General features: G+C 42.0%; 2 protein-coding genes across 3 annotated transcripts; one reads left to right on the top strand and one right to left on the bottom strand.

The window, feature by feature from the left end:
• Positions 1-3,250: 3,250 nt before the first annotated feature.
• coa1 (cytochrome C oxidase assembly factor 1) lies at positions 3,251-8,259 on the bottom strand. Its single transcript, XM_071361813.1, has 5 exons — positions 8,139-8,259; positions 5,106-5,247; positions 4,815-4,966; positions 4,627-4,703; positions 3,251-4,498 (listed from the first exon to the last, which is right to left on the bottom strand). The coding sequence occupies exons 2-5, from the start codon at positions 5,197-5,199 to the stop codon at positions 4,381-4,383; spliced, it is 441 nt and encodes a 146-aa protein (XP_071217914.1). The 5' UTR covers positions 5,200-5,247; positions 8,139-8,259; the 3' UTR covers positions 3,251-4,380.
• Positions 8,244-16,934, top strand: LOC139550715 (biliverdin reductase A-like). Of its 2 annotated transcripts, none has more exons than XM_071361811.1 (7): positions 8,244-8,380; positions 10,839-10,959; positions 12,100-12,219; positions 13,431-13,528; positions 13,694-13,801; positions 14,782-14,950; positions 15,140-16,934. In XM_071361811.1, exons 2-7 carry the CDS (start codon positions 10,841-10,843, stop codon positions 15,417-15,419), a joined length of 894 nt encoding a protein of 297 aa, XP_071217912.1. In that variant the 5' UTR covers positions 8,244-8,380; positions 10,839-10,840; the 3' UTR covers positions 15,420-16,934. The 2 variants fall into 2 exon arrangements, with proteins under 2 accessions (XP_071217912.1, XP_071217913.1); XM_071361812.1 differs by having other exon boundaries at positions 8,247-8,376.
• The last annotated feature ends 6,318 nt before the right edge of the window (positions 16,935-23,252 follow it).

Raw genomic sequence — 23,252 nt, 5'->3', positions numbered from 1 at the left:
GAAGCATCACTCTCTGCGCTATTGAGTGGTCCGTCAGTGCACAGGAGAGAAAAACCAAGCAGAAATGCTCTGAAAAAAGGTCATCATTGTGAATTGAATTGATCTCATACTACTTGGTCAGAGACATCTACAATACAATAGATAATGAGTATTTTCTCACTTCGGTAGTAAATAGCGTGGAACTACCTTTTATCACATGCGCCAAATACAACAGTTGTATACTTTTACTGTGAAATGCTTACTTACGAGCCGTTTCCCAACAATGCAGTTATTGACACAATTGATATCAATAACAAGGCTATATACAAGCAATACCAGTACCGAGTCAATGTGCAGTGTAAAAGTGTATGTGTGTTTTTGTTTCATTATCCTTGTGGGTACCAGAAGTCCTCAAAGGAAAATTCTGAGAAGTAGGGTCATTTCGCCAGTCCCCATGAGGAAAAATTATATTTTAGGGTCAGGTTCGTAAAACAAATGTGACCAATAAATTTGATTTGATTTAGGGTTACAATTAGGGTTAAGGTTGGGGGTTAGGTTTAGAAGTTAGGGTTAGGTATAGTGTTAGGCTTAGGGAAAATAGGATTTTGAAAGGGAATACATTTTTTGGTCGCCACAAGGATAGAAAAACAAAACTGTGTGTGAGTGGCGTCAATATGCATGTGTGTGTGTGTTGGAGAGTCAGTGTAAGTATTGTGAGTGTGTGGGTTGCAATAATCATTTAGACAGGTTACCTTGGCGTCCTTGGGCACAGGGACTATGGTGGTCTGCTTGAAACATGTAGGTATTACAGACTGGGTCAGGGAGAGGTTGAAAATGTCAGTGAAGACACTTGCCAGTTGGTCAGCGCATGCTCCGAGTACGTGTCCTGGTAATCCGTCTGGCCCACAGCCTTGTGAAGGTTAACCTGTTTGAAGGTCTTACTGACATCGGCTACTGAGAGCGAGATCACAGTCATCCGGGACAGCTGGTGCTCTCATGCATGGTTCATAGGTGCATGCCTCGAAGCGGGAATAGAAGGTATTTATCTTGTCTGGGCAGTTTTGTAATCCGTGATAGTTTGCAGCGCTGCCAAATCCGACGAGTGTCAGAGCCGGCGTAGTAGGATTCAATCTTAGTCTTATATTGACGCTTTGCCCGTTCGATGGCTCGTCGGAGATCGTAGCGGAATTTCTAATAAGCATCCAAATTAGTGTCCCGCTCCTTGAAAGCGGCAGCTCTAGCCTTTAGATCAGTGCGGATATTGCCTGTAATCCATGGCTTCTGGATGGGATACAGTGCATTCGGAAAGTATTCAGACCCCTTCCCCTTTTCCACATTTTGTTACATTACAGCCTTATTCTAAAATTGATTAAATAAATGTTTCCCTAAATCTACTCACAATACCCCATAACGACAAAGCGAAAACAGGTGTTTGCAAATGTAGTACATTTTTTAAAATTGAAATGCCTTATTTACATAAGTATTCAGGCCCTTTGCTATGGGACTCGAAATTGAGCTCAGGTGCATCCTTTTTCCATTGATCATCTTTGAGTTGTTTCTACAACTTGATTGGAGTACACCTGTGGTAAATTCAATTGATTAGACATTATTTGGAAAGGCACACACTTGTCAGTAAAAGGTACATGAAAGGCCGCTTAGAATTTGACAAAAGGTACCTAAAGGACTCTCAGACCATGAGAAAATATATTCTATGGTCTGATGAAACCAAGATTGAACTCTTTGGCATGAATGCCAAGCATCACGTCTGGAGGAAACCTGGCACCATCCCTACGGTGAAGCATGGTGGTGGCAGCATCATGCTATGGAGATGTTTTTCAGTGGCAGGGACTGGGAGACTAGTCAGGATTGAGAGAAAAATGAACAGAGCAAAGTACAGAGAGATCCTTGATGAAAACCTGCTCCAGAGCACTCAGGACCTCAGACTGGGGTGAAGGTTCACCTTCCAATAGGACAACGACCCTAAGCACACAGCCAAGACAACGCAGGAGTGGCTTCAGGACAAGTCTCTGAATGTCCTTGAGTGGCCCAGCCAGAACCCGGACTTGAACCCGATTGAACATCTCTGGAGACCTGAAAATAGCTGTGCAGATACGCTCCCCATCCAACCTGACAGAGCTTGAGAGAATCTGCAGTGAAGAATGGGAGAAACTCCCCAAATACAGGTGTGCCACGCTTGTAGCATCATACCCAAGAAGACTCAAGGCTGTAAACGCTGCCAAAGGTGCTTCAACAAAGTATTGAGTATATGGTCTGAATACTTATGTAAATGTGATATTCCATTTTCTTTTATACACTTGCAAAAATGTCTAAACTGTTTTTGCTTTGTCATTATGGGGTATTGTGTGTAGATTCAGGCTGTAACGTAAAAAATGTGGAAAAAGTCAACGGGTCTGAATACTTTCCGAATGCACTGTATATGTACGTTCACTGTGGGAATGACGTCATTGATGCAGTTATTAATGAAGCCGGTGACTGATGTGGTAAAGTGCTCAATGTTATCGGATGAATTTGGAACATATTCGAGTCTTTTCTAGAAAAACAGTCCGGTAGCTTAGCATCTGCTTTATCGGACCACTTCTGTACCACACTGGTACTTCCTGCTTGTTGGAGTTTTTGCTTGTAAGCAGGAATCAGGAGGATAGAGTTATGGTCAGAAGGAAGGGCAGGGGAGAGCTTTGTATGCATTTCTGTGGCTGGAGTAAAAGTGGTCCAGAGTTTTGTCGCCTCTGGTTGCACAGGTGACATGCTGGTAGAAATGGGGTAAAACTGATTTCAGTTTCCCTTCATTAAAATTACTGGCCACTAGGAACACAGCCTCTGGATGTGCATTTTCTTGTTTGTTTATGAGTTGATAGTAGTGGCTGCCTACACCATAGGATAATGCAAAACGACGATGCCCGACCCCGAGACTGTCTCAGGATGCGAAGGCCGTCTCCAAGCGGTTCAGGTTCCCTTCTGATAGATGGGTATGAGCACTCCTATTGTAGATGGACTCTTTACTGATTGTATATTGTTTACCACACACCACACTGTCTCTACTCCACAAGCCAAACTATATCTCTGTTTGCCTGCATTGCCTTTTAATGAATTAAACTCCTGACGTTGTTTGTTTGGTGCCATTCTTTCACTTTCTGTTTAATATTGTGGTTCATGTTTAGCTTGTTTGCCATTCTTTTCCTAATGTTCATACAGTATGTTCAGAATTCACAAGTACAATTTATTTTGCTATCATAACTTGTATAAAGCCATATGACTGTTTATTTCCAGTTTATTTTCCATGTTTTACAGATCTCATTTTCACTGTAAAATGTCACATCCAAATAAATCAATCTGAAAACATAGAACAATACCTCCTTTTGAGAGTTGGGAGACAACATTTCTGGTTGTTCAGATACTGTACAGTACAACTGGAACCATTACCTAAATGTTTCTCAAGTGCTGGATATTATGATATGGCTTTGGACTAAGCAATTACCAGTGTTGGGGTGTACTGAACTAAATGTGGTTCAGTTAGTAATTAAACTACATTTTGCACATTGTGGTAGTTCAACTAAATTCAAATATTTGTAGTGTTTTCAGTAGTTAATTACTTTATTGCCACCTAGTGGTGTAGGTAACTAATAGAACGAAACACTACTTTTTTTGCAAAAATAAAATATGGGTGAAGTAGGCAAGAATTTCCTTAATTTTCAGACCTGGCTAATTCTCACCTGAAACAATTTTTTTTTTGTGATTAATAGGACAAATTGCACGTTCTGTTAACATCTTATTACAGAGTTATCTGTTCTTGCTATTTGTATTCTATGACATTGCAGATTGAGTAATATAGTTTACTTAACATCTTCCAGTGTGAAGTAATTGGTGGCTGGTAAACTCTTTTCAGAGTAGCTTCCCCAACACTGCCAATTTACATTGTTAATCTGGAGAAATGTTCATAAGATGCATTGTATTATACTAGGAATTTGTTTTGTTTTTTTACCACTGCATATGACACAATTGCTGCGCTGTTATTATCCTTTCATTCTCCCAAGTAGGATGAACATTTTGCTCAGGACAGCACTGAGCAAAATGAATATGCATGACATTTTATGGACATAGCACTTTTTTCATTTTCCCTGTATGTAAATGTTATGTACACAGTAGCATCAATAAACATTGGTCAAATCATCAACATTACTGTGGTTATTCCAAACCAAGAGTCAGCTTGTGTATGCCCTTTTGCCTAAATAAGTGTCCAGCACTGCACTCTGGTGCTTTTTTCAAATATGACTATTTACACTTCAATTCATAAAGCTATGGCGACACCATGCCTGATGACATGGGGACAATTGCAGGAGTTCTACCTTCATCACACTGTAGTTTTGGTGACTGGTGAGCAGATCAGGAGGACCAGTTGCCTGTCTCAAGTCCTTCTGTCTTATTTGGCGGTGGTGTGAAGGTGAGAAGGTCAATACGCTGACCCTCTCTAAGCTGCAGCACTGCCTGCGTTAAATTCCACCTAGTGGCGCCAGGGAAAGAGAGAAGGGTACTGTATGAAGAACAACAGCATTCAATTGCATTATATGGATCAATCCATTTCCTCTAAGAGTGTATTTATATAGAATAATATTGATGAAGAGTACCTACCCAAGTGTTTGGGGGTCTCTTACTGAGGATGTGTAGAGGTAGCCACCATCTTTAGATCCTGTCACTGGGATTTTGATCTGAAACATAAAAAGTCATATTAATATCTTGCAAACAGTGATGGATAATGGTACTGCTGGTGATGCTCCTAGTTGGTTCCCATACAGGAGGAATGACCCCCAGAGAGCTACCTCAGCAGTGTAAGGTTCCACCCGGTTGTGTCGGTCAGACAGGTGGATGTTGTGGACCTTCAGGGGTGGTGCTCCCAGACTGTCCATGGCTGTCTGGTTGGCTTTCAGCTGCTCCAGGGCTAGACGGTGGTAGTCCGACCGCGAGAAGTTCTCTAGCAAAGAAAACAAAGAGTGGCAGGCAGAAATACTTACATGAGCACATTTTGCTTTCATTCACTTTCTTACATTCACTCTCTAACATTAAAGAACAATGAATGATCCATGGCAACACCTACACTGAGTGATACTTACTTTGCAGAAGGTAATACATTGTGCCGCAGCCAGCACCAGTCAACAAGGTGGTGTAGATGGCCATCTGCTGAAGTTTGCTTGTGGAGACCCTCATGATTGTTGCTTAGAGTAGCAAACTCACAGTACCAGTGACAAGAATACCCTGGGGAGTGGACCGTTTAATGACAGATATACAAGTTATAAAGACGTTCTCCAAAATTTACAAATTCCACAAAACACATCTTTTTTTTAACCAAAAACCATCCCACATTTCATCTGAATCTTTGAGTCAAAAGGAGCATACATTCAGATAATTTGCACAATTGATCATCCAACTCATAAAATAATCATATTTCTATTGGATCTGTTACTCTTTATTGTCGTCTTTATTAAATCTGTTTTGTTAAAGGGATAGTTCACCCAAATTACATTGGTTTCCTTACCTTGTAAGCCGTCTACGGACAGCAGTCCATGCTTTGGTTTTGTTTACTTGGCCACTGTTTACTTGGCCGCTTTTTAGCATTTTTTTTGGCATCAATAGCACCTATATTAACATTTCCGTGCTTCATGTCCACATCATCTGTAAGTAACTTCATTGAGTTACACAATACATTTTTGTTGATACTTTAGGATGATTTTGACACGAAGCACAGATTAAATCAAAGCATGGATTTGTGTCCTACCTTGTCCATAGACTGCTTACAGGGCAAGGAAACACATATATATCTTTCTAATTAGGGTGAACTATCCCTTTAAAGCTAAGATCTTTAGTTGAAACAATAACAAAGGGTTGCCCCGCCTGTGTTTTAGTAAAAAGCTGAGTGATGGGCCTGGAGAAATGTAACCACTCTCAAATGTATAGACATAGCTATGGATGCAAGGACTGACAATCCATGATAAACATAATTATAGATTTAACAATGTTTTGAAGCTATACAGTGTTGACATTTACATTGTTTACAATCATTAGGCCTAAAACAAGCTTATATTTTGAGTTCTGATGGGGTACGACCATTGAACTAAGCTCATGAGTCCAAAAATGGATGTAGCAACTAAGGATTCTAATTTTAAGGGTAGGTCAGACATTAAAATGACAATTTCCTCTTTTACTGACCACATTCTGTGTGACTGGGTGCAGTAGGCCTATAATTGTACGATGAAAGAATGAGGTTTGGGTAGGGCATTATTTATATATATTTTAAAAAGTAGACAGGGAGAGAGTAACAGTCCACTGTCTAGGAGCAGAGAAAGACAAGACTACTTAAAACACAAGACTACCCTGAGAACCCACTTAAGACCTCACACAGGTACAAAATTGCACATTACAGTGCCTATAGAAAGTCTACACCCCATTGAACTGTTTTCACATTTTTCTGCCTTTAATGAAATCTAAAAAGGGATTACATTAGATCTTTTTCCTACAGGTCTACACAACCTGCTCCACATTTTCAAAGTAAAAGAAAGTTATGAAAAATGTTCCCCAGTTCCTGCCTGTGACAAGCATACCCACAACAATACTTAAAAATACATAGGGATCAACAACTTTGCATTATCTCCATATTACTGGCCTGTATGACAAAATGAAAAGAAAGACGCCTGTGCATCTTACATTATTATTGGCTTTCCAATAGGTGTTGAGTGTTCCTGGGTGGTCTAGTCTCAGTACTGACTTAAATTTGCTTGAAAATAAAGAACAAGGTTTGAATATCGCCATCCATCAATGATTCCCAACCAAATTGAATGAGCTTCAGCAATTTTGACAAAAACAATGGATATATGTCGCCCTGTTGTGCAAAGTTGGTGGAATTTTTATAAAAATGATTCACAGCTGCGACAGCTACCAAAGGTGCTTCCACCAAGTACTAACTTAGGGGGGTAGAGACTTATCCAATTTGGAAAATGTTCTATGACTTTCTATCACTTTGAAAATGTGGAGTAGAGTAGGTTGTGTAGATCTGTATGAAAACAAATGTAATGTAATCCTTTTTAGATGTAATTTTCTGACAGCAAAACGTAAACAGTTCAAGGGAGTGTCGACTTTCTATAGGCACTGTATTTCTTAAAATGATCCCCTACAGTATATTCATATTAGTGTCAATCTATCTTTATTACACAGGCTCACCTTGTGCTGGAGACCATAAAAGGCCACTCAACACAATGCCACAGATGTCTCAAGTTTTGAGGGAGTGTGCAATTGGCATGCTGACTGCATGAATGTCCACCAGAGCTGTTGCCAGACAATTTCATGTTAATTACTCTACCAAACATCATTTTAGAGAATATGGCAGTACGCCCAACCGGGCCTCATAACCGCAGACCACGTGTAAGCAGGCCCGCCCAGGACCTCCACATCTAGCGATCATCCTAACGCCTACGGGATTGTCTGAGAACAGCCACCCGGACAGCTGATGAAACTGATGAGTATTTCTGTAATAAAGCCCTTTTGTGTGGAAAAACTGATTCTGATTGGATGGGCCTGGCTCCCAAGTGGGTGGGCCTATGCCCTCCCATGGCTGCGCCCCTACCATGGATTAGGGCATAATGCATTTCAATTGATTGATTTCCTTATATGAACTGTAACTCGGTAAAATCTTTGAAATTGTTGCGTTACAATTTTTTGTTCGGTAACGTTATAGGTTAGGCTTCTTGTGACATCGCCATCTAGGGTATTCAAAGTGCAATTAGTCTTTTGGGGGTAAGCGCAACCAAGGATAGCACTGTAGCGCAGCCTTGGAAATTCATTCAAGCAAAACGTTCTTGTAGTCTGGTGTAGGAATTTCGTTCGAAGACTTTTACAACCAAATTAAATTTAGAGGAAAATGCACTACTCTAAAAATATAATTCAGACTGTCATCTACAACAACAGTTGTAGATGACAACAGAGACTGAACTGAGGACATTCATGCTGTATTTATGGGAGTCGCCATATTGCTGCCCAAACCTAAATCTAACCTAAAGCTGGCTTGGGCTGAAACCAGTCATTGGCTGAAACACATCCATACATTTTAAAATACACATAAATGTTATGTAAATGAACGAAAATATAATAATTACCTAGAGTCGTAATTTGTTTTTATAACAAAAAATGCAACCACATAAGAGGCGAGACGTCCATATCACGTGATGAGACTTCACGTTCTATGTACACGTCACACGCAAGCTGTCTAGAAAAAAAAACTGTTATGAAAGTTGTTACACAGTTATATCACCGAGACAAGAGCTCGACAGAAGCATTTTATTCACATAACCGAGTCATCTGCGTCAACTGTCGTCGAGGACAATACATAAAAGAGTAGGTAAGGACATCAAGCTTGTATGTAAGCCAGTTTTAATTAGTGCTGATTGCGGAACTAATTCAACAAGGACAGCATTGCTGCCAGGAAATTCGTGAAGTTGTACGTGTGTTCCTGTATTTGTGCTTGATGTCATGCAGAACATAGACTTACCATTTTCATGTAAATTATGAAATTCCTTGTCTAGTTTAAGTTACTTGTGTAAATCAATGGAGACCTCGAATGTTCCTATTATTTGTAATGGTTTGCATTTGTAATGATCAGCACCCCACCCTAGTTCTAGTTTATATTGCGGGGTTGAATTTACTAAGCTACACCTTATCCATAACAGTGCATCCCACCATGATAGCTAACGTTAGTGTACTCATTATTACACTGCACCATTTTAGGTCTGATAGGAAGGAAGCCTTTATCAACTGTACACATTGCACAAAGACCCAAGATAAATCCTGGACATACAGTGCATTCGGAAAGTTTTCGGCCCCTTGACTTTTTCTACATTTTGTTAAATTACATCCTTATTCTAAAATGGATTAAATACTTTCCCCCCTCATCAATCTACACACAATACCCCATAATGACAAAGTGAAAACAGGTTTTTAGAAATCTTTGCAAATGTATTCACACAAAAAAACATACCTTATTTACATAGGTATTTAGACCGTTTGCTATGAGACTCAATTGAGCTCAGGTGCATCCCTTTTACATTGATCATCCTTGAGATGTTTCTACAACTTGATTGGAGTCCACCTGTGGTAAATTCATTTGATTGGACATGATTTCGAAAGGCACACACCTGTCTATATAAGGTCCCACAGTTGACCGTGCATGCCAGAGAAAAACCCAAGCCATGAGGTTAAAGGAATTGTCCGTAGAGCTCTGAGACAGTATTGTGTCGAGATACAGATCTGGGGAAGGGTACCAAAACATTTATTCCGCATTGAAGAACACAGTGGCCTCCATCATTCTTAAAGGGAAGAAGTTTGGAACCACCAAGACTTCCTAGAGCTGAACAAACTGAGCAATTGGCGAAGAAGGACCTTGGTCAAGGAGATGACCAAGAACCCGATAGTCACTCTGACAGAGCTCCAGAGTTCCTCTGTGGCGATGGGAGAACCTTCCAGGAGGACAACCATCTCTGCTGCACTCTACCAATCAGGCCTTTATGGTAGAGTGGCCAGACGGAAGCCACTCTTCAGTAAAAGGCACATGACAGTGCACTTGGAGTTTGCCAAAAGGCACCTAAAGGACTCTCGTACCATGAGAAACAAGATTCTCTGGTCTCATGAAACCAAGATTGAACTATTTGGCCTGAATGCCAAGCGTCATGTCTGGAGGAAACCTGGCACCATCCCTACGGTGAAGCATGGTGGTGGCAGCATCATGCTCTGGGAATGGTTTTCAGCGGCAGGGACTGGGAGACTAGTCTGGATCAAGAGAAAGATGAACGGCGCAAAGTACAGAGAGATCCTTGATCCCTGCTCCAGAGCGCTCAGGACCTCAGACTGGGACGAAGATTCATCTTCCAACAGGACAATGACCCTAAGCACACAGCCAAGACAACGCAGGAGCGGATTCGGGACAAGTCCCTGACTTGAACCAGATTGAACATCTCTGGAGAACCTGAAAATAGCTGTGCAGTGATGCTCCCCATCTAACCTGACAGCTTGAGAGGATCTGCAGAGAAGATGGGGAGAAACTCCCCAAATACAGGTGTGCCAAGTTTGTAGCGTCATACCCAAGAAGACTCGAGGCTGTAATCGCTGCCAAAGGTGCTTTAACAAAGTACTGCGTACAGGGTCTGAATACTTATGTAAATGTGATATTTCAGTTTTGTATTTAATACATTTGCTAAAATTTCTAAACCTGTTTTCACTTTATCATTATGGGGCCACTGTGTTCTTGGGGGCCTTCAATGCTGCAGAAATGTTTTGACATTACACAATCCTGCCTCGGGGCTCTACGGACAATTCCTTCAACCTCATGGCTTGGTTTTTACACATACGTGCACTGTCAACTGTGGGACCCTATATAGACAGGTGTGTGCCTTTCCAAAGGTGGCCTTCGTCTGCACTGAAAACGCTGCGCATGAGGAAATCAGGTAAAACTCTCTCACTGACCCCATGTCTCTGACAGTCCTCCAATCAATAGAATTTACCACAGGTGGACTCCAAGTTCTAGAAACATCTCAAGGATGATCAATGGAAACAGGATTGAGCTCAATTTCGAGTCTCATAGCAAAGGGTCTGAATACTTATGTAAATAAGGTATCTTTTTAAATTTTTTATACATTTGCAAACATTTCTAAACACCTGTAATGTAACAAAATTAGGAAAAAGTAAAGGGGTCTGAATACTTTCCGAATGCACTGTAGGTTGGATTTGACAGAATTGAAAGGAGCAAAACACTGGTTTCTTTCTCACCTTTTCCTTCACAACTCCCTGTTCCTCTCTGCTGTCAGACATGTTTGGTTCAGTAGTGGTGGGCATCGGGACGGCAGGGTTTGTGAGGATCAGGGACATGCTAGCCCCTCTGCCTTCCAGTGCAGCTGAGAAGCTCAGTGTCAAAGGATTCATTTCCAGGTGAGGCACCAAGACATCTCATTGTTTGCTGACAGTAAAAAAAAAAAACGAAAATAACAATGGTTGCAATATACTAAATAAATAGAAACCTTGTGCACAGCAGTGTGTCCAGGTGCTGGTTTTGGCAGGAACAACTAGTATTAAAAACAACAGTAAAAAGCGCACGCTGAAAAAAAGAGATGGCCGACCTTGATTTTAGTGCTTATTTATTTTATACACTGAGTGTACAAAACATGAACAACATCTTCCTAATATTGAGTTGCACCCCCTCCTTTTGCCCTCAGAACAGCCTCAATTCATCTGTGCATGGACTCTACAAGGTGTCAAGTGTTCCACAGGGATGCTGGTCCATGTTGACTCCAATGCTTCCCACAGTTGTGTCAAGTTCGCTGGATGTCCTTTGGGTGGTGGAACACTCTGATACACACACAAACCTGTTCGGTGTGAAAAATCCAGCAGTGTTGCAGTTCTTGACACAAACCAGTGCGCCTGGCACCTACTACCATACCCTGTTCAAAGGCACTTAAGTATTATGTCTAGCCCATTCACCCTCTGATTGTCACACATACACAATCCATGTCTCAAGGCTTAAAAATCCTTATTTAACGGGTCTTCCCCCACTTTCATCTAAACTGATTGAAGTGGCATTAACAAGTGACATGAATAAGGGATCATAGCTAGCTTTCTCCTGCATTCACCTGGTCAGTCTGTCATGGAAAGAGCAGGGGTTCTTAATGTTTTGTACACTCAGTGTATATTTGCAGTGCAATGACCTTTTGTTGCACTGAAAATAGGAAATAGATAAGCACTAAAGTCAAGGTCAGTCGCCTGTCATTTTTCACTGTGCGCTTTTTAACTTCTGTAATACTTCAATATTGTAGAGTGAAGCTCCAGACGATTAAAATCATATTACGTGATCTTGTTTAATGGTGATATATAATCACTGACCTGTCCTGTACTCGATCACAGAGGCAGCAGCTGGGATGTGTGGATGACTTTGTTGCGTGCACACTGTAGCAAACCTTTACGCAACGGGAACAATTCAACTGTGCTCTTGACAAGTTCATGTAGTCTGTGTTTCACTCCATTTCAAATCAATTTTCCGCTACTGAATACAACTCTGGTGCTGTCTTCCCATAGGAGGATCCTAGAGGAGCAGCAGGGAGTGAAACAGATCACTATCGAGGATGCCCTGAGGAGAGATGACATTAAGGTGGCCTTCGTCTGCACTGAAAACGCTGCGCATGAGGAAAACATCAGGTAAAACTCTCTCACTGACCCCATGTCTCTGACGGTCCTCTGTGGTAGTTGTTTAGTTATCCCTTCATCAGTTTTGTTTCTGTTTGAAGTGCTCTTACACAACAGAGCTATAGTTTCGCCATGTTACAAATCACCACTAGGAGTCAGCACTGGAACACGTGTCAAGCTTCAGTACACTGTTGCTTTTCTTTCTCAGTCCACTGAGGCTCAGTCTGTCGGTTAATTAACCATTCATTGACCCTGGCCCATTTACCAGGCCCTCAAACTGTCTAACAGTTGTAGTTCATAAGCTATGTATTATACAATGTTGGGACACTGAGACACACAGTAACACGACAGTTTAACAAGTTGTTCAAGATATCGTCCATGACCCTCATAGGTGCTTCATTGTAAATCGATCAGGTAACAGCTCCGGAACCTCCTCAGATGTATCAACAAATGTCGCCCGGGGGGCTCCTCTGGCATTCACATTATCCTGAGCAGTCTCCTCCCTCTCCCACAGCTGATTACAATATGTGTAGCTGTTTGATGTTCACCTCTCAAACCCTGGAGAGCATGACCAAGGCTACTGCTCTCTAATGGCCCTCATTATGACTGCAAACTGTAGTGAAAACACACTCTTAAATTATGCTTTCTACTCTCCCTCTCACTGCTAAATGTTAGGAGTGTACAGAGAGGCATAGACAGGCTTTTAAATAATGGAGACTTATTTTAGGCTGGTTAATGAGGGGTATTGAGAACATAGTCATCATGTTTCACTGCTAGACAGTTCCAGGCTAACTGTCTAAATGGAACAGCAGGTACTGCCCTTCATACTATAAAGGAAATGAAAAGTAAAGGGGGAAAAAAGCCCTGAAATGTTCTTGAACTACTTTTTCATATAGGATACTTCATTATCTTCTTTTGTTGTCAATTTAATTGGAAGCAATGTTTTTGAGAAAGTTACAAGGAGTTTAAGAGTGGTCAATGTGAAGTTTTCCAAACTCTGAACACCCTGGGTTATTGAAACATTGACCGACGGCTCTTACTGGGAAGTTTGGGATATGAAGTTACATTTGAGTTGTGCATCTCCCTAGTACAGAAGTCTTTTTAAATCTTCTTTATAATTTCTACTAATGTTCTGTTGAAGCAAGATCTCTTTGACACCCTTCTTGGCTACTCAAACAAACGAAATTACCCTATACTATTTTGCATGTTGTAACGGAGCACAGGGCATTTCTGGAAGCTGGGAAGCATGTCTGTGTGGAATATCCTATGGCCATGACACACAAGACTGCCGTGGACCTCTGGGACCTGGCTCAGGAAAAAGGTGAGCTGGACATAATCATTGGGAGAGATGTATTTTGGTTAATTCAAAGTGTAGAGAAGACATGGTGAAGTATTGATGACATTATAGGGATGATGTAGTAGACGCGTATCTTAACTAGTACTGATCACCTATGTATTTAATGTTCTATGTCTACTATGTACCTAGGAGTGGTCCTGCATGAGGAGCACATAGAACTCTTGACAGCTGACTTTAAGCAGCTGAAGAAGGACATAGCAGGGAAAAAGCTGGAGGAAGGATCCCTTCACTTCACAGGTGAGAGACAGACTGGAACAGGGAGTAAAGCACAAATACACAAATATCCCAGCACCACTGATGCATCACCTCAAATACAACACTGATACATCACCTAAAATACAATACTTGCTACAGAAAATAACTGCATAACATGTATCAATTTGATGTACATCGTCCAGGTCACAGGGTTCGGAATGAATATTTCATTCCAGAGCTTTTGATATAGTATAGCTCCCATCAAAGTGACTTGTAAAATGTTTTCTCAGTCTCCACAGTACACCCATTGGGGTTGATGTGAAAGAGAGCCAGCCTGTGGAGAGAGGCAGGCAGACAGGTCTCTGGTGTGAAATACAGCAGGGTGTTATTGATGAAGTCTAGAGGTGCATGTCAAACAGCACCCTATTCCCTACATAGTGCACTATTGTCATTGGTAGTGTACTACATAGCGAATGGGGTCCCATTTGGGATGCGGAATAGCTCTGTTCTATTTCATCAGAGCACTGCTGGGGAACAAGTTAGTTAATGCATATGAATGGGCTTCTCCTAAAGCAGCCGTGACTGAATAATAAATCATAGTTATCAACTTGAAACGCTCCACACAACCTCAGATGACAGACAATATTTTATAGCGGCTGACTTTTGACTAAGAATCGTAGCGGAGAGCGAGTGGAGGAGCCAGAGGGAGTAGTTTCTGACATTTGAGTCAGGGCAGTTTTAGGAGTTAGACCGTAGGAGGCAGCAAGCACCAAATGAAATATAACTATCTGTTGGGAAATTCACTTCAATGGTTCATATTCATTTTATGCTTTATGGTGTGATATAACAGCACCACAACAGTGTATGTACTGTAATGTGATGAGTACAAAATCAATACAAAAGGCAAAATGTGTGCTAACCAGTCCTAAACGTGACCAGATGATGATTGACAATGAGCCATTGGATTACATGTCCCTTTACAACTACTTCTGACTGTAGTTTTCCTATGTGTCGTCTGATAGGAGGTCCTCTGAAGCCGGGCTTTGGGTTTCCAGCTTTCAGTGGCATCGCCCGGCTTACCTGGCTGGTGGATCTGTTTGGAGAGCTGTCTGTCACCGCTGCCAGCATGGAGGAAGACCAGGAGAACAAGTACATGAAGATGACCACTCAACTCATGACTAAAGAGCAGAAGTATGTACTGTACATTAGAATCAAGTAATAATATCAGATAACGTGTCCTTCACAACACCTCAAACCTAGCTATTCGGCCAGCACCAAACATAATTGCCTTTATTACATCTAAAGAAAATACTGGTAGTCCAGCCCTGAAACTTTGGGTTAACTATAACCTCCTTGTAACATCTTATGGTTTTAATACAGGCCTCTCATGTGGATTGAGGAGAGGGGTCCTGGCCTGCCCAGAGTGAAGAATATCAACTTCCGCTTTGACTCATGCACCATGACCCAGCTTCCCCCGGGTGCCAGGGAGCCGGTGGGTCTCTTCATGCAGGACCTGGTGCTCTTCAGTCAGAAGCTGCTGGGCCAGGTGCCCCGTGACCAGCTCCATGCCGAGCGCCACAGGGTCCTCCACTGTCTGGAGCTGGCCGACCGCATCCAGCAGTTGAGCCAGCAAGGCCAGGGATCAGCCCAGAACGCCTAGAGACACAGTGGGATCCCAGCCTACCGGGGGGCCCCAGCAAAATTACAGTAACTTTTCCAAAATTCCCAGGTTTTCCCAAACCTAAGCAACCCTAAGCCTACTGGTAGATGTCCAAGCGCACAAGATCCGGACATAAATAAGCCTTCTACAGTACAGCTACTGTAACCTGCTGTACTACTGACAGACGCACTCGCAACATCTTTGAAATGTTAAGGGATTTTATTCATAAATGAGGGAAAGGAGATGTGCAATGCCTTTCAGAAACAGATAGGTCTCTAAGGCATGTCAGCTTATTATATTAGGGTTAGGCTGTTACTCACAACCCGACCTCATATGTACAACATCTTCACATTGATGAAAGGTCCGTTAATAGTTTGATGTTTGCATTGTGTTACTTATTCAAGTTAATCTACATTACATGTACTATATCTTTCTGGTGGTTGAACACAGCTCATGATGCTTTAGCTGGTGGTGCTTTTATGTTCATTATTTCTCATATGACATTTATTGACTTATGTTGTTTAGCTACCGTGCACTCAGAAGTGGAAAGCAAAACAGTGTCATACTGATCCTTGCATGTTCAAATCATTCACTCTCTACAATAGGTGTTTGCCTGATACCTCAGGTAAATATTGCACTGATGAATATTTAGATAGCTCTGGCAGGTGAAAGTGTGTCATTTACACTGCAACTTCAAAGTTGTCAAAATGTTGTTAGACTGCAATTGGCACATCTGTTTTAAAGTATTATTTGATTAATGTTCATTCCTTGGAGAGGGAGTGTATTATCATGTGTTGACAAATTGACAGTGTTGCTTTATTCTATTTATTCAACCATAAAGCGTGAAGCCACGGCTGAAACCACTTCCCTGGTGTTAGCACTAAATAAATCACTCTTGTGATTGTTCTTGCAACGCGCTTCCCTTCCCCTTTCTCTCTGTTTCAAAACTACTTCTACATGGCTGATGGTGATGAAACTTAAAAGACAAAATATTCTTTGTGTATGTGAACTTTGAACTGTACACTCCAAAAAGTCTTAAGGTTGCAATTCGATGGTAGAACAAGTCCTCATTTTCTTTGTCTCCCCAGTGACTATCCCTCTGAATGGGGCCACAACAGAAACCAGTATTTCAATGGTCTCCAAATTAGTGTTGCATTTAATTCCGGGATGCTGACAGACTAAATTTGTGCCTTATTGGCCTGCTCAGTTCCCTCCATTGTTAACATCCATGTCAGTCCCATCTAATGATGTCTATGGTTCCATCCCGTGTCACACAAGTACACACTACCCAGTGCGGTTTGGACACTTTTAACTGGGTGTCACTGTAGTGTTATTAGCAATTTATAGGGAGATAAAATAAAATTTCTTCATCAGTTGAAGAAGGAGAATTGTACTGTTATATTGGATTATAATGCCTGAATGTTTACATGTTGAGTGTATTGTAACTGTATAGTTTGCTATAAGATTCATAATTTGCTGGTATCCATATTAATAAAGTGTGCCTGATTGATCATCTTCCTGTATGGTTCTGGATTTTCATCCTTGATGAAATAGTCACAGGGTGTCATAATAGTACATGGTACTTATAGAGCACTTTTTCAAGGACCCAAAGTCACTACAAAAACAAACAGGAGTCAAAACATCAGACTAAACAAGAACATGAGTAAAGAGAGGGGTGGGCTCAAGGAAGGGAAAGAGTGTGATGTAGGGTTGGGATTTGGATACGAACACGGTTTAGGGTAAGGCTTTGGGTTAGGTGCTGCTCAGTATGGTGAAGAGAGTAGTGTTTTTGTAGTGTATTTCTTTGTGTGTGGGGTGGGGAGGGGGGGGGGATTATGGGTAGGCTTTGTCAAAGCGGTGGGCTTCGGGATGGACTGAAAGATGGTGATGGACTTAGAGCCACAGATTGCTGGAGGGAGGAGCAACCCTGGAGAAGGCCCTGCCGCCCAAGCTCTGGAGCTTTGCCCTGGGGATGACAAGGTGGCCTGCTGTAATTCACACAGGAGTGCATGTGTAGGTTGGTAGGGGAGAATCAAATCAAATGTTATTTGTCACATACACATGGTTAGCAGATGTTAATGCGAGTGTAGCGAAATGCTTGTGCTTCTAGTTCCGACCATGCAGTAATATCTAACGAGTAATCTAACCTAACAATTTCACAACTACCTTATACACTTAAAGGAATGAATATGAATATCTACATAAAAATATATGAATAATTAATGGCCGAACGGCATAGGCAAGATGCAGTAAATGGTATAGAGTACAGTATATACATATGAGATGAGTAATGTAGGGTATGTAAACATATAAAGTGGCATTGTTTGAAGTGGCTAGTGCTAAATTTATCACATACATTTTTCCATTATTAAAGTGGCTAGAGTTGAATCAGTATGTTGGCAGCAGCCACTCAATTTTAGTGATGGCTGTTTAACATTCTGATGGCCTTGAGATAAAACAGCTTCTTCAGTCTCTCGGTCCCTGCTTTGATGCACCTGTACTGACCTTGCCTTCTGGATGATAGCGGGGTGAACAGGTAGTGGCTCGGTTGGTTGTTGTCCTTGATGATCTTTTTGGCCTTCCTGTGACATCGGGTGGTGTAGGTGTCCTGGAGGGCAGGTAGTTTGCACCCGGTGATGCGTTGTGCAGACCTCACTACCCTCTGGAGAGCCTTACGGTTGTAGGCGGAGCAGCTGCCGTACCAGGCGGTGATACAGCCCGACAGGATGCTCTCGATTGTGCATCTGTAAAAGTTTGTGAGTGTTTTTGGTGACAAGCCGAATTTCTTCAGCCTTCACCACGCTATCTGTGTGGGTGGACCATTTCAGTTTGTCTGTGATGTGTACACCTAGGAACATAAAACTTTCCACCCTCTCCACTACTGTCCTGTCGATGTGGATAGGGGGCTGCTCCCTCTGCTGTTTCCTAAAGTCCACAATCATCTCCTTTGTTTTGTTGACATTGAGTGTGAGGTTATTTTCCTGACACCACACTCCGAGGGCCCTCACCTCCTCCCTGTAGGCCGTCTCGTCATGGTTGGTAATCAAGCCTACCACTGTAGTGTCGTCTGGAAACTTGATGATTGAGTTGGAGGCGTGCATGACCACGCAGTTGTGGGTGAACAGGGAGTACAGGAGAGGGCTGAGAACGCACCCTTGTGGGGACCCAGTGTTGAGTATCAGCGGGGTGGAGATGTTACCTACCCTCACCACCTGGGGGCGGCCCGTCAGGAAGTCTAGGACCCAGTTGCACAGGGCGGGGTCGAGACCCAGGGTCTCGAGCTTAATGACGAGTTTAGAGGGTACTATGGTGTTAAATGCTGAGCTGTAATCGATGAACAGCATTCTTACATAGGTATTCCTCTTGTTCAGATGGGTTAGGGCAGTGTGATGGCGATTGCATCGTCAGTGGACCTATTGGGGCGGTAAGCAAATTGGAGTGGGTCTAGGGTGTCAGGTAGGGTGGAGGTGATATGGTCCTTGACTAGTCTCTCAAAGCACTTCATGATGACGGAAGTGATTGCTACAGGGCGGTAGTCATTTAGCTCAGTTACCTTAGCTTTCTTGGGAACAGGAACAATGGTGGCCCTCTTGAGGCATGTGGGAACAGCAGACTGGGATAAGGATTGATTGAATATGTCCGTAAACACACCAGCCAGCTGGTCTGCGCACGCTCTGAGGACGCGGCCGGGGATGCCGTCTGGGCCTGCAGCCTTGCGAGTGTTATAAGGTCTGAGAAGGTTTTGTATTTATTATGGATCCCCATTAGCTGCTGCCATGGCACTCTTCCTGGGGTCCAGCAAAATGAAGGCAGTTATATACTACTCTACTACCACATATCTTCAACACAAAATCCATGTGTATGTGTGTGTATAGTGCGTATGTTCTGTTGTGTGTCTCTTCACAGTCCCTGCTGTTCATATAAGGTGTCTTTTTATGTTTTTTAAATCTGATTTTGCTGCTTGCATTAGTTACTTGATTTGGAATAGAGTTCCAAGTGGTCATGGCTCTATGTAGTACTGTGCACCTCCCATAGTCTGTTCTGGACTTGGAGATTGTGAAGAGACCTCTGGTGGCATGTCTTGTGGGGTATGGGTGTCTGAGCTGTGTGCTAGTAGTTTAAACAGACAGTTCGGTGCATTCAACATGTCAATACTTCCCACAACAAAAAGTGGTGATGAAGTCAATCTCTCCTCTATTTTGAGTCAGGAGAGATTGACATATATATTATTCATGTTAGCTCTCCATGTACATTTAAGGGCCAGCCGTGCTGCCCTGTTCTGGGCCAATTGTAATTGTCCTAAATCCCTCTTTGTGGCACCTGACCACACGACTGGACAGTAGTCCAGTTGCAACAAAACTAGGGCCTGTAGGACCTGCCTTGTGGATAGCGTTGATTAGAAGGCAGAGCTGCGCTTTATTATGGACAGACCTGTCCCCGTCTTAGCTACTGTTGCATCAATATTTTTTGACCATGACCGTTTACAATCCAGGGTTCAGTCTCAACTTGCTCAATTTACACATTATTCATTACAAGATTTTGTTGAAGTTTAGGGTTTAGTGAATGATTTGTCCCAAATATAATGCTTTTAGTTTTTGAAACTAACATATTTCTAACTTATTTCTTTCCACCCATTCTGAAACTGACTGCAGCTTAAGTGTTGCAGTGATTTCACTTGGTGTGGATTACAACAGCGTGTTCCAGTTCCCACCAATATTCAGCAACTTCTCACAGCCACTGAAGAAGAGTAGGACAACATTCCACAGGCCACAATCAACAGTCTGATCAACTCTACGTGAAGGAGATGTGTCACGCTGCATGAGGCAAATGGTGGTCACACCAGATACTGACTGGTTTTCTGATCCACAACCCTACTGTACCTTTTTTAATTTTTTCCCAATTTTGTGATTACGATCTTGTCTCATCGCTGCAACTCCTCACCGGGCTCGGAAGATGCGAAGGTCAAGACTTGACAAGATCGCAATTGGATATCACAAAATTTGGGAGACTGTCAGCTTTAATTTGAGGGTACTTTTATCCATATCGGGTGAATCGTTTAGCAATTACAGCACTTTTTGTACATAGTCTCCCCATTTTAAGGCAGCAAAAGTATTGGGACAAATTCACTTATATGTGTATTAAAGTAGTAAAAAGTTAAGTATTTGGTCCCATATTCATAGCATGCAATAACTGTACAAATTTGTTCGATTAATTTGCTGTTTGTCTTAGTTGTGTTTCAGATTATTTTGTGCCCAATAGAAATTAATGGTAAATTATGTATCGTGTCATTTTAGAGTCACTTTTATTGTAAACTTCCCCTGTTATTGTAATGGTGAGAGGTTAGCATGTCTTGGGAGTGCGTCTGTAACTTTCTCACTCATTCCCAATTCATTCAGGATTATCCGTAATCATGATAGCATCCACATTAGTGAAGAAATATTTAGAAACATATTCTTATTTACAATAAAATGGACTCCAAAATGACAGGTGAGACTCACGAACACGTACGTGTTTGTTGTTTTGCAGTAGGATGCTCACAGGCCTCACAAGACTGGTCTGAAGGTCCCACAGTACCGGTTGAAAACATGAATGGAAGTATATATATATATATATATATAGAGACTGTTTAGTGCCAAAAAGAAGGGGTTAAATACATGTAAAAAATGTGTTTCCTGATCTTTCTTATTTCTCTCAGATAAAGAACAGACTCTTCCAAACAAACTTCCTTTCGATTTTTGGGGGGGACTATCTGTTGTTCCATGTAGTGAATCTGCTATTCAATGTGTTGGCATGGGCTAATAGAAGTAAGGCCAAAAATAATTTGGAATCAAACAATTTTTTTTATACAGTACATATATATTTCTTAAAACAATTCCATATAGCTATGTAGTACCACCCACCCATCCTTACAAACTCTTGCTCCTACAAGCCAAGATTATCACCACCTCCCATCCTTGCCCTCTCTTACCCACCCAGGCCTAGTTAATCCCAACCTCCGTCTCAGACACATTTACACCCCTCTATACATTTACTTACTGATCCATTCTCCTTCAATCACACACAACATACACCCTATACCTCAGCACACCCATTCTCTCCCGCCCGCCCTCCTACACATATTCATATTCACTCTCCTTCTCTCCCATTCATATGCACATACACCACCTACACATACACCCACTCACACACACACATCCATAGGACAATTATTACAATTATTGACTTCCTCTTTTATATTGTCTTTTCGTGTCCATGTATCTCATTGGCAACGGCTAATTCTATCATTACCTCCTAGAGAAGAATAGTTACTTGGGGACAATAGAGTGTAGATTGTATTGTCTCAATTTACGATAAGCTGGTCTTGGGCATCACTGTATGCAGCCTAGTATACATATCGCTTTTTATGTGTTCCCTTTCATACCCATAGTACTGTCGTCAATCGGAGTTGAGACTTGATACCTTTTTCCTCCAGTGACTGTCTGATCGGAATGAATTTCTTGTGTTTTTTCCTCAGCTTGGCAGACAGGTCCTGGAAGAATCTAATGGACTGACCATGGATTTTGACTTCCTTTCCCTCCTGTGCCTTCAGAATGTTGACTTTGGTCTTATAGTTCCACAGCTTGAAGATGACCATGCAAGGATATTTAGCGTTCTTCTGTTTCACGCTGATCCGATGGCATCGCTCCAGATCCTACGTTGATATATCGATGTCAAGCTCCTCCGATATCAGCATGATCACGTAGATGGAAAGGTCTCATTTTTCCTCATCTTCCAGTAGGAGCAATATTCTCATATTATTTTGTCTCATTCTGGTTTTAGAGAATTTGAAGTTAGGATAACCTGAACGTGTCACGGTTTACTAGGAGTGGTGGGTAGGAGTCAGGCGCAAAGAGCAGAGGGTTCAGTGATTTGTAGATGTATTTCTCTGGCACAAAACGGTCACGCCAAATACAGGGCGCATAAACACTGACCAGCCCAAACACAGGGCAAACGATCCGGAGAACAATGAAACCACAGGGCAAACGATCCGGAGAACAATGAAACCACATCCACATCCACATCCACTACCACTACCACTACCACTACCACTACCACTACCACTACCACTACCACAACCACAACCACAACCACAACCACAACCACAACCACAACCACAACCACAACCACAACCACAACCACAACCACAACCACAACCACAACCACAACCACAACCACAACCGACAGAGAACACAAATAATCCCGCACAAACCTAAACGGGCCTAACAGGCTTAAATAGACCAAAAATCAAGAAACAAACAGGAACAGGTGCAACTAATAAGACTAAACTAACAGAAAAGGAAAAAGGGATCGGTGGCGGCTAGTAGACCGGCGACAACGACCGCCGAGCACCGCCCGGACAGGCAGGGGAACCACCTTCGGTGGGAGTCGTGACAGAACGTTTTAAAGTTGGTCTTGTAGCTTGTAGGGGCAGGGCCATTTAGAATAGCAACCACTGTATTCCTATGGTTCTCATTCGAACCCATGTTAATTTATGCAAATTTAAAATGTATAGTTCCAAAGGTATACATAGTATCATATATCCTTTGACAAGAAATCTAAGTTGGGCCAGTCTGAACATCTCAATGTTGGTTTGTTGTTGATAGCTTAAACGTGTATGAGAAAGGTCTAGAATTGTAGCTTTTTTTTGACCATTCAAGTCTATAGGCCTTTTTTTGCCATTGAAATGCATTGGGAAATAATTTAAATATTGTTATAGTTCAAAAAGTATAAATTCTATAAAAAAAATTCTCAAGCAATCTGAGTTGGGGCAGTCTTAAATCTTTAAACTCCAGA

The sequence above is a fragment of the Salvelinus alpinus genome, chromosome 23 (genome assembly GCF_045679555.1).
Source record: "Salvelinus alpinus chromosome 23, SLU_Salpinus.1, whole genome shotgun sequence".
NCBI classification, from domain to species: Eukaryota; Metazoa; Chordata; class Actinopteri; order Salmoniformes; family Salmonidae; genus Salvelinus; species Salvelinus alpinus.
This window is presented reverse-complemented; position numbering and strand designations above follow the sequence as displayed.

Excerpts from the sequence above, each read along its gene's own strand:
- LOC139550715 (XM_071361811.1), top strand. The coding sequence starts at position 10,841 with ATGTTTGGTTCAGTAGTGGTGGGCATCGGGACGGCAGGGTTTGTGAGG. Across the intron at positions 13,529-13,693 it reads GGACCTGGCTCAGGAAAAAG|GAGTGGTCCTGCATGAGGAG; the intron begins GTGAGCTGGACA and ends CTATGTACCTAG. Across the intron at positions 13,802-14,781 it reads AGGATCCCTTCACTTCACAG|GAGGTCCTCTGAAGCCGGGC; the intron begins GTGAGAGACAGA and ends GTCGTCTGATAG.
- coa1 (XM_071361813.1), bottom strand. The coding sequence starts at position 5,199 with ATGAGGGTCTCCACAAGCAAACTTCAGCAGATGGCCATCTACACCACC. Across the intron at positions 4,704-4,814 it reads TGGAACCTTACACTGCTGAG|ATCAAAATCCCAGTGACAGG; the intron begins GTAGCTCTCTGG and ends TTTATGTTTCAG. Across the intron at positions 4,499-4,626 it reads AGAGACCCCCAAACACTTGG|GTGGAATTTAACGCAGGCAG; the intron begins GTAGGTACTCTT and ends TGGCGCCACTAG.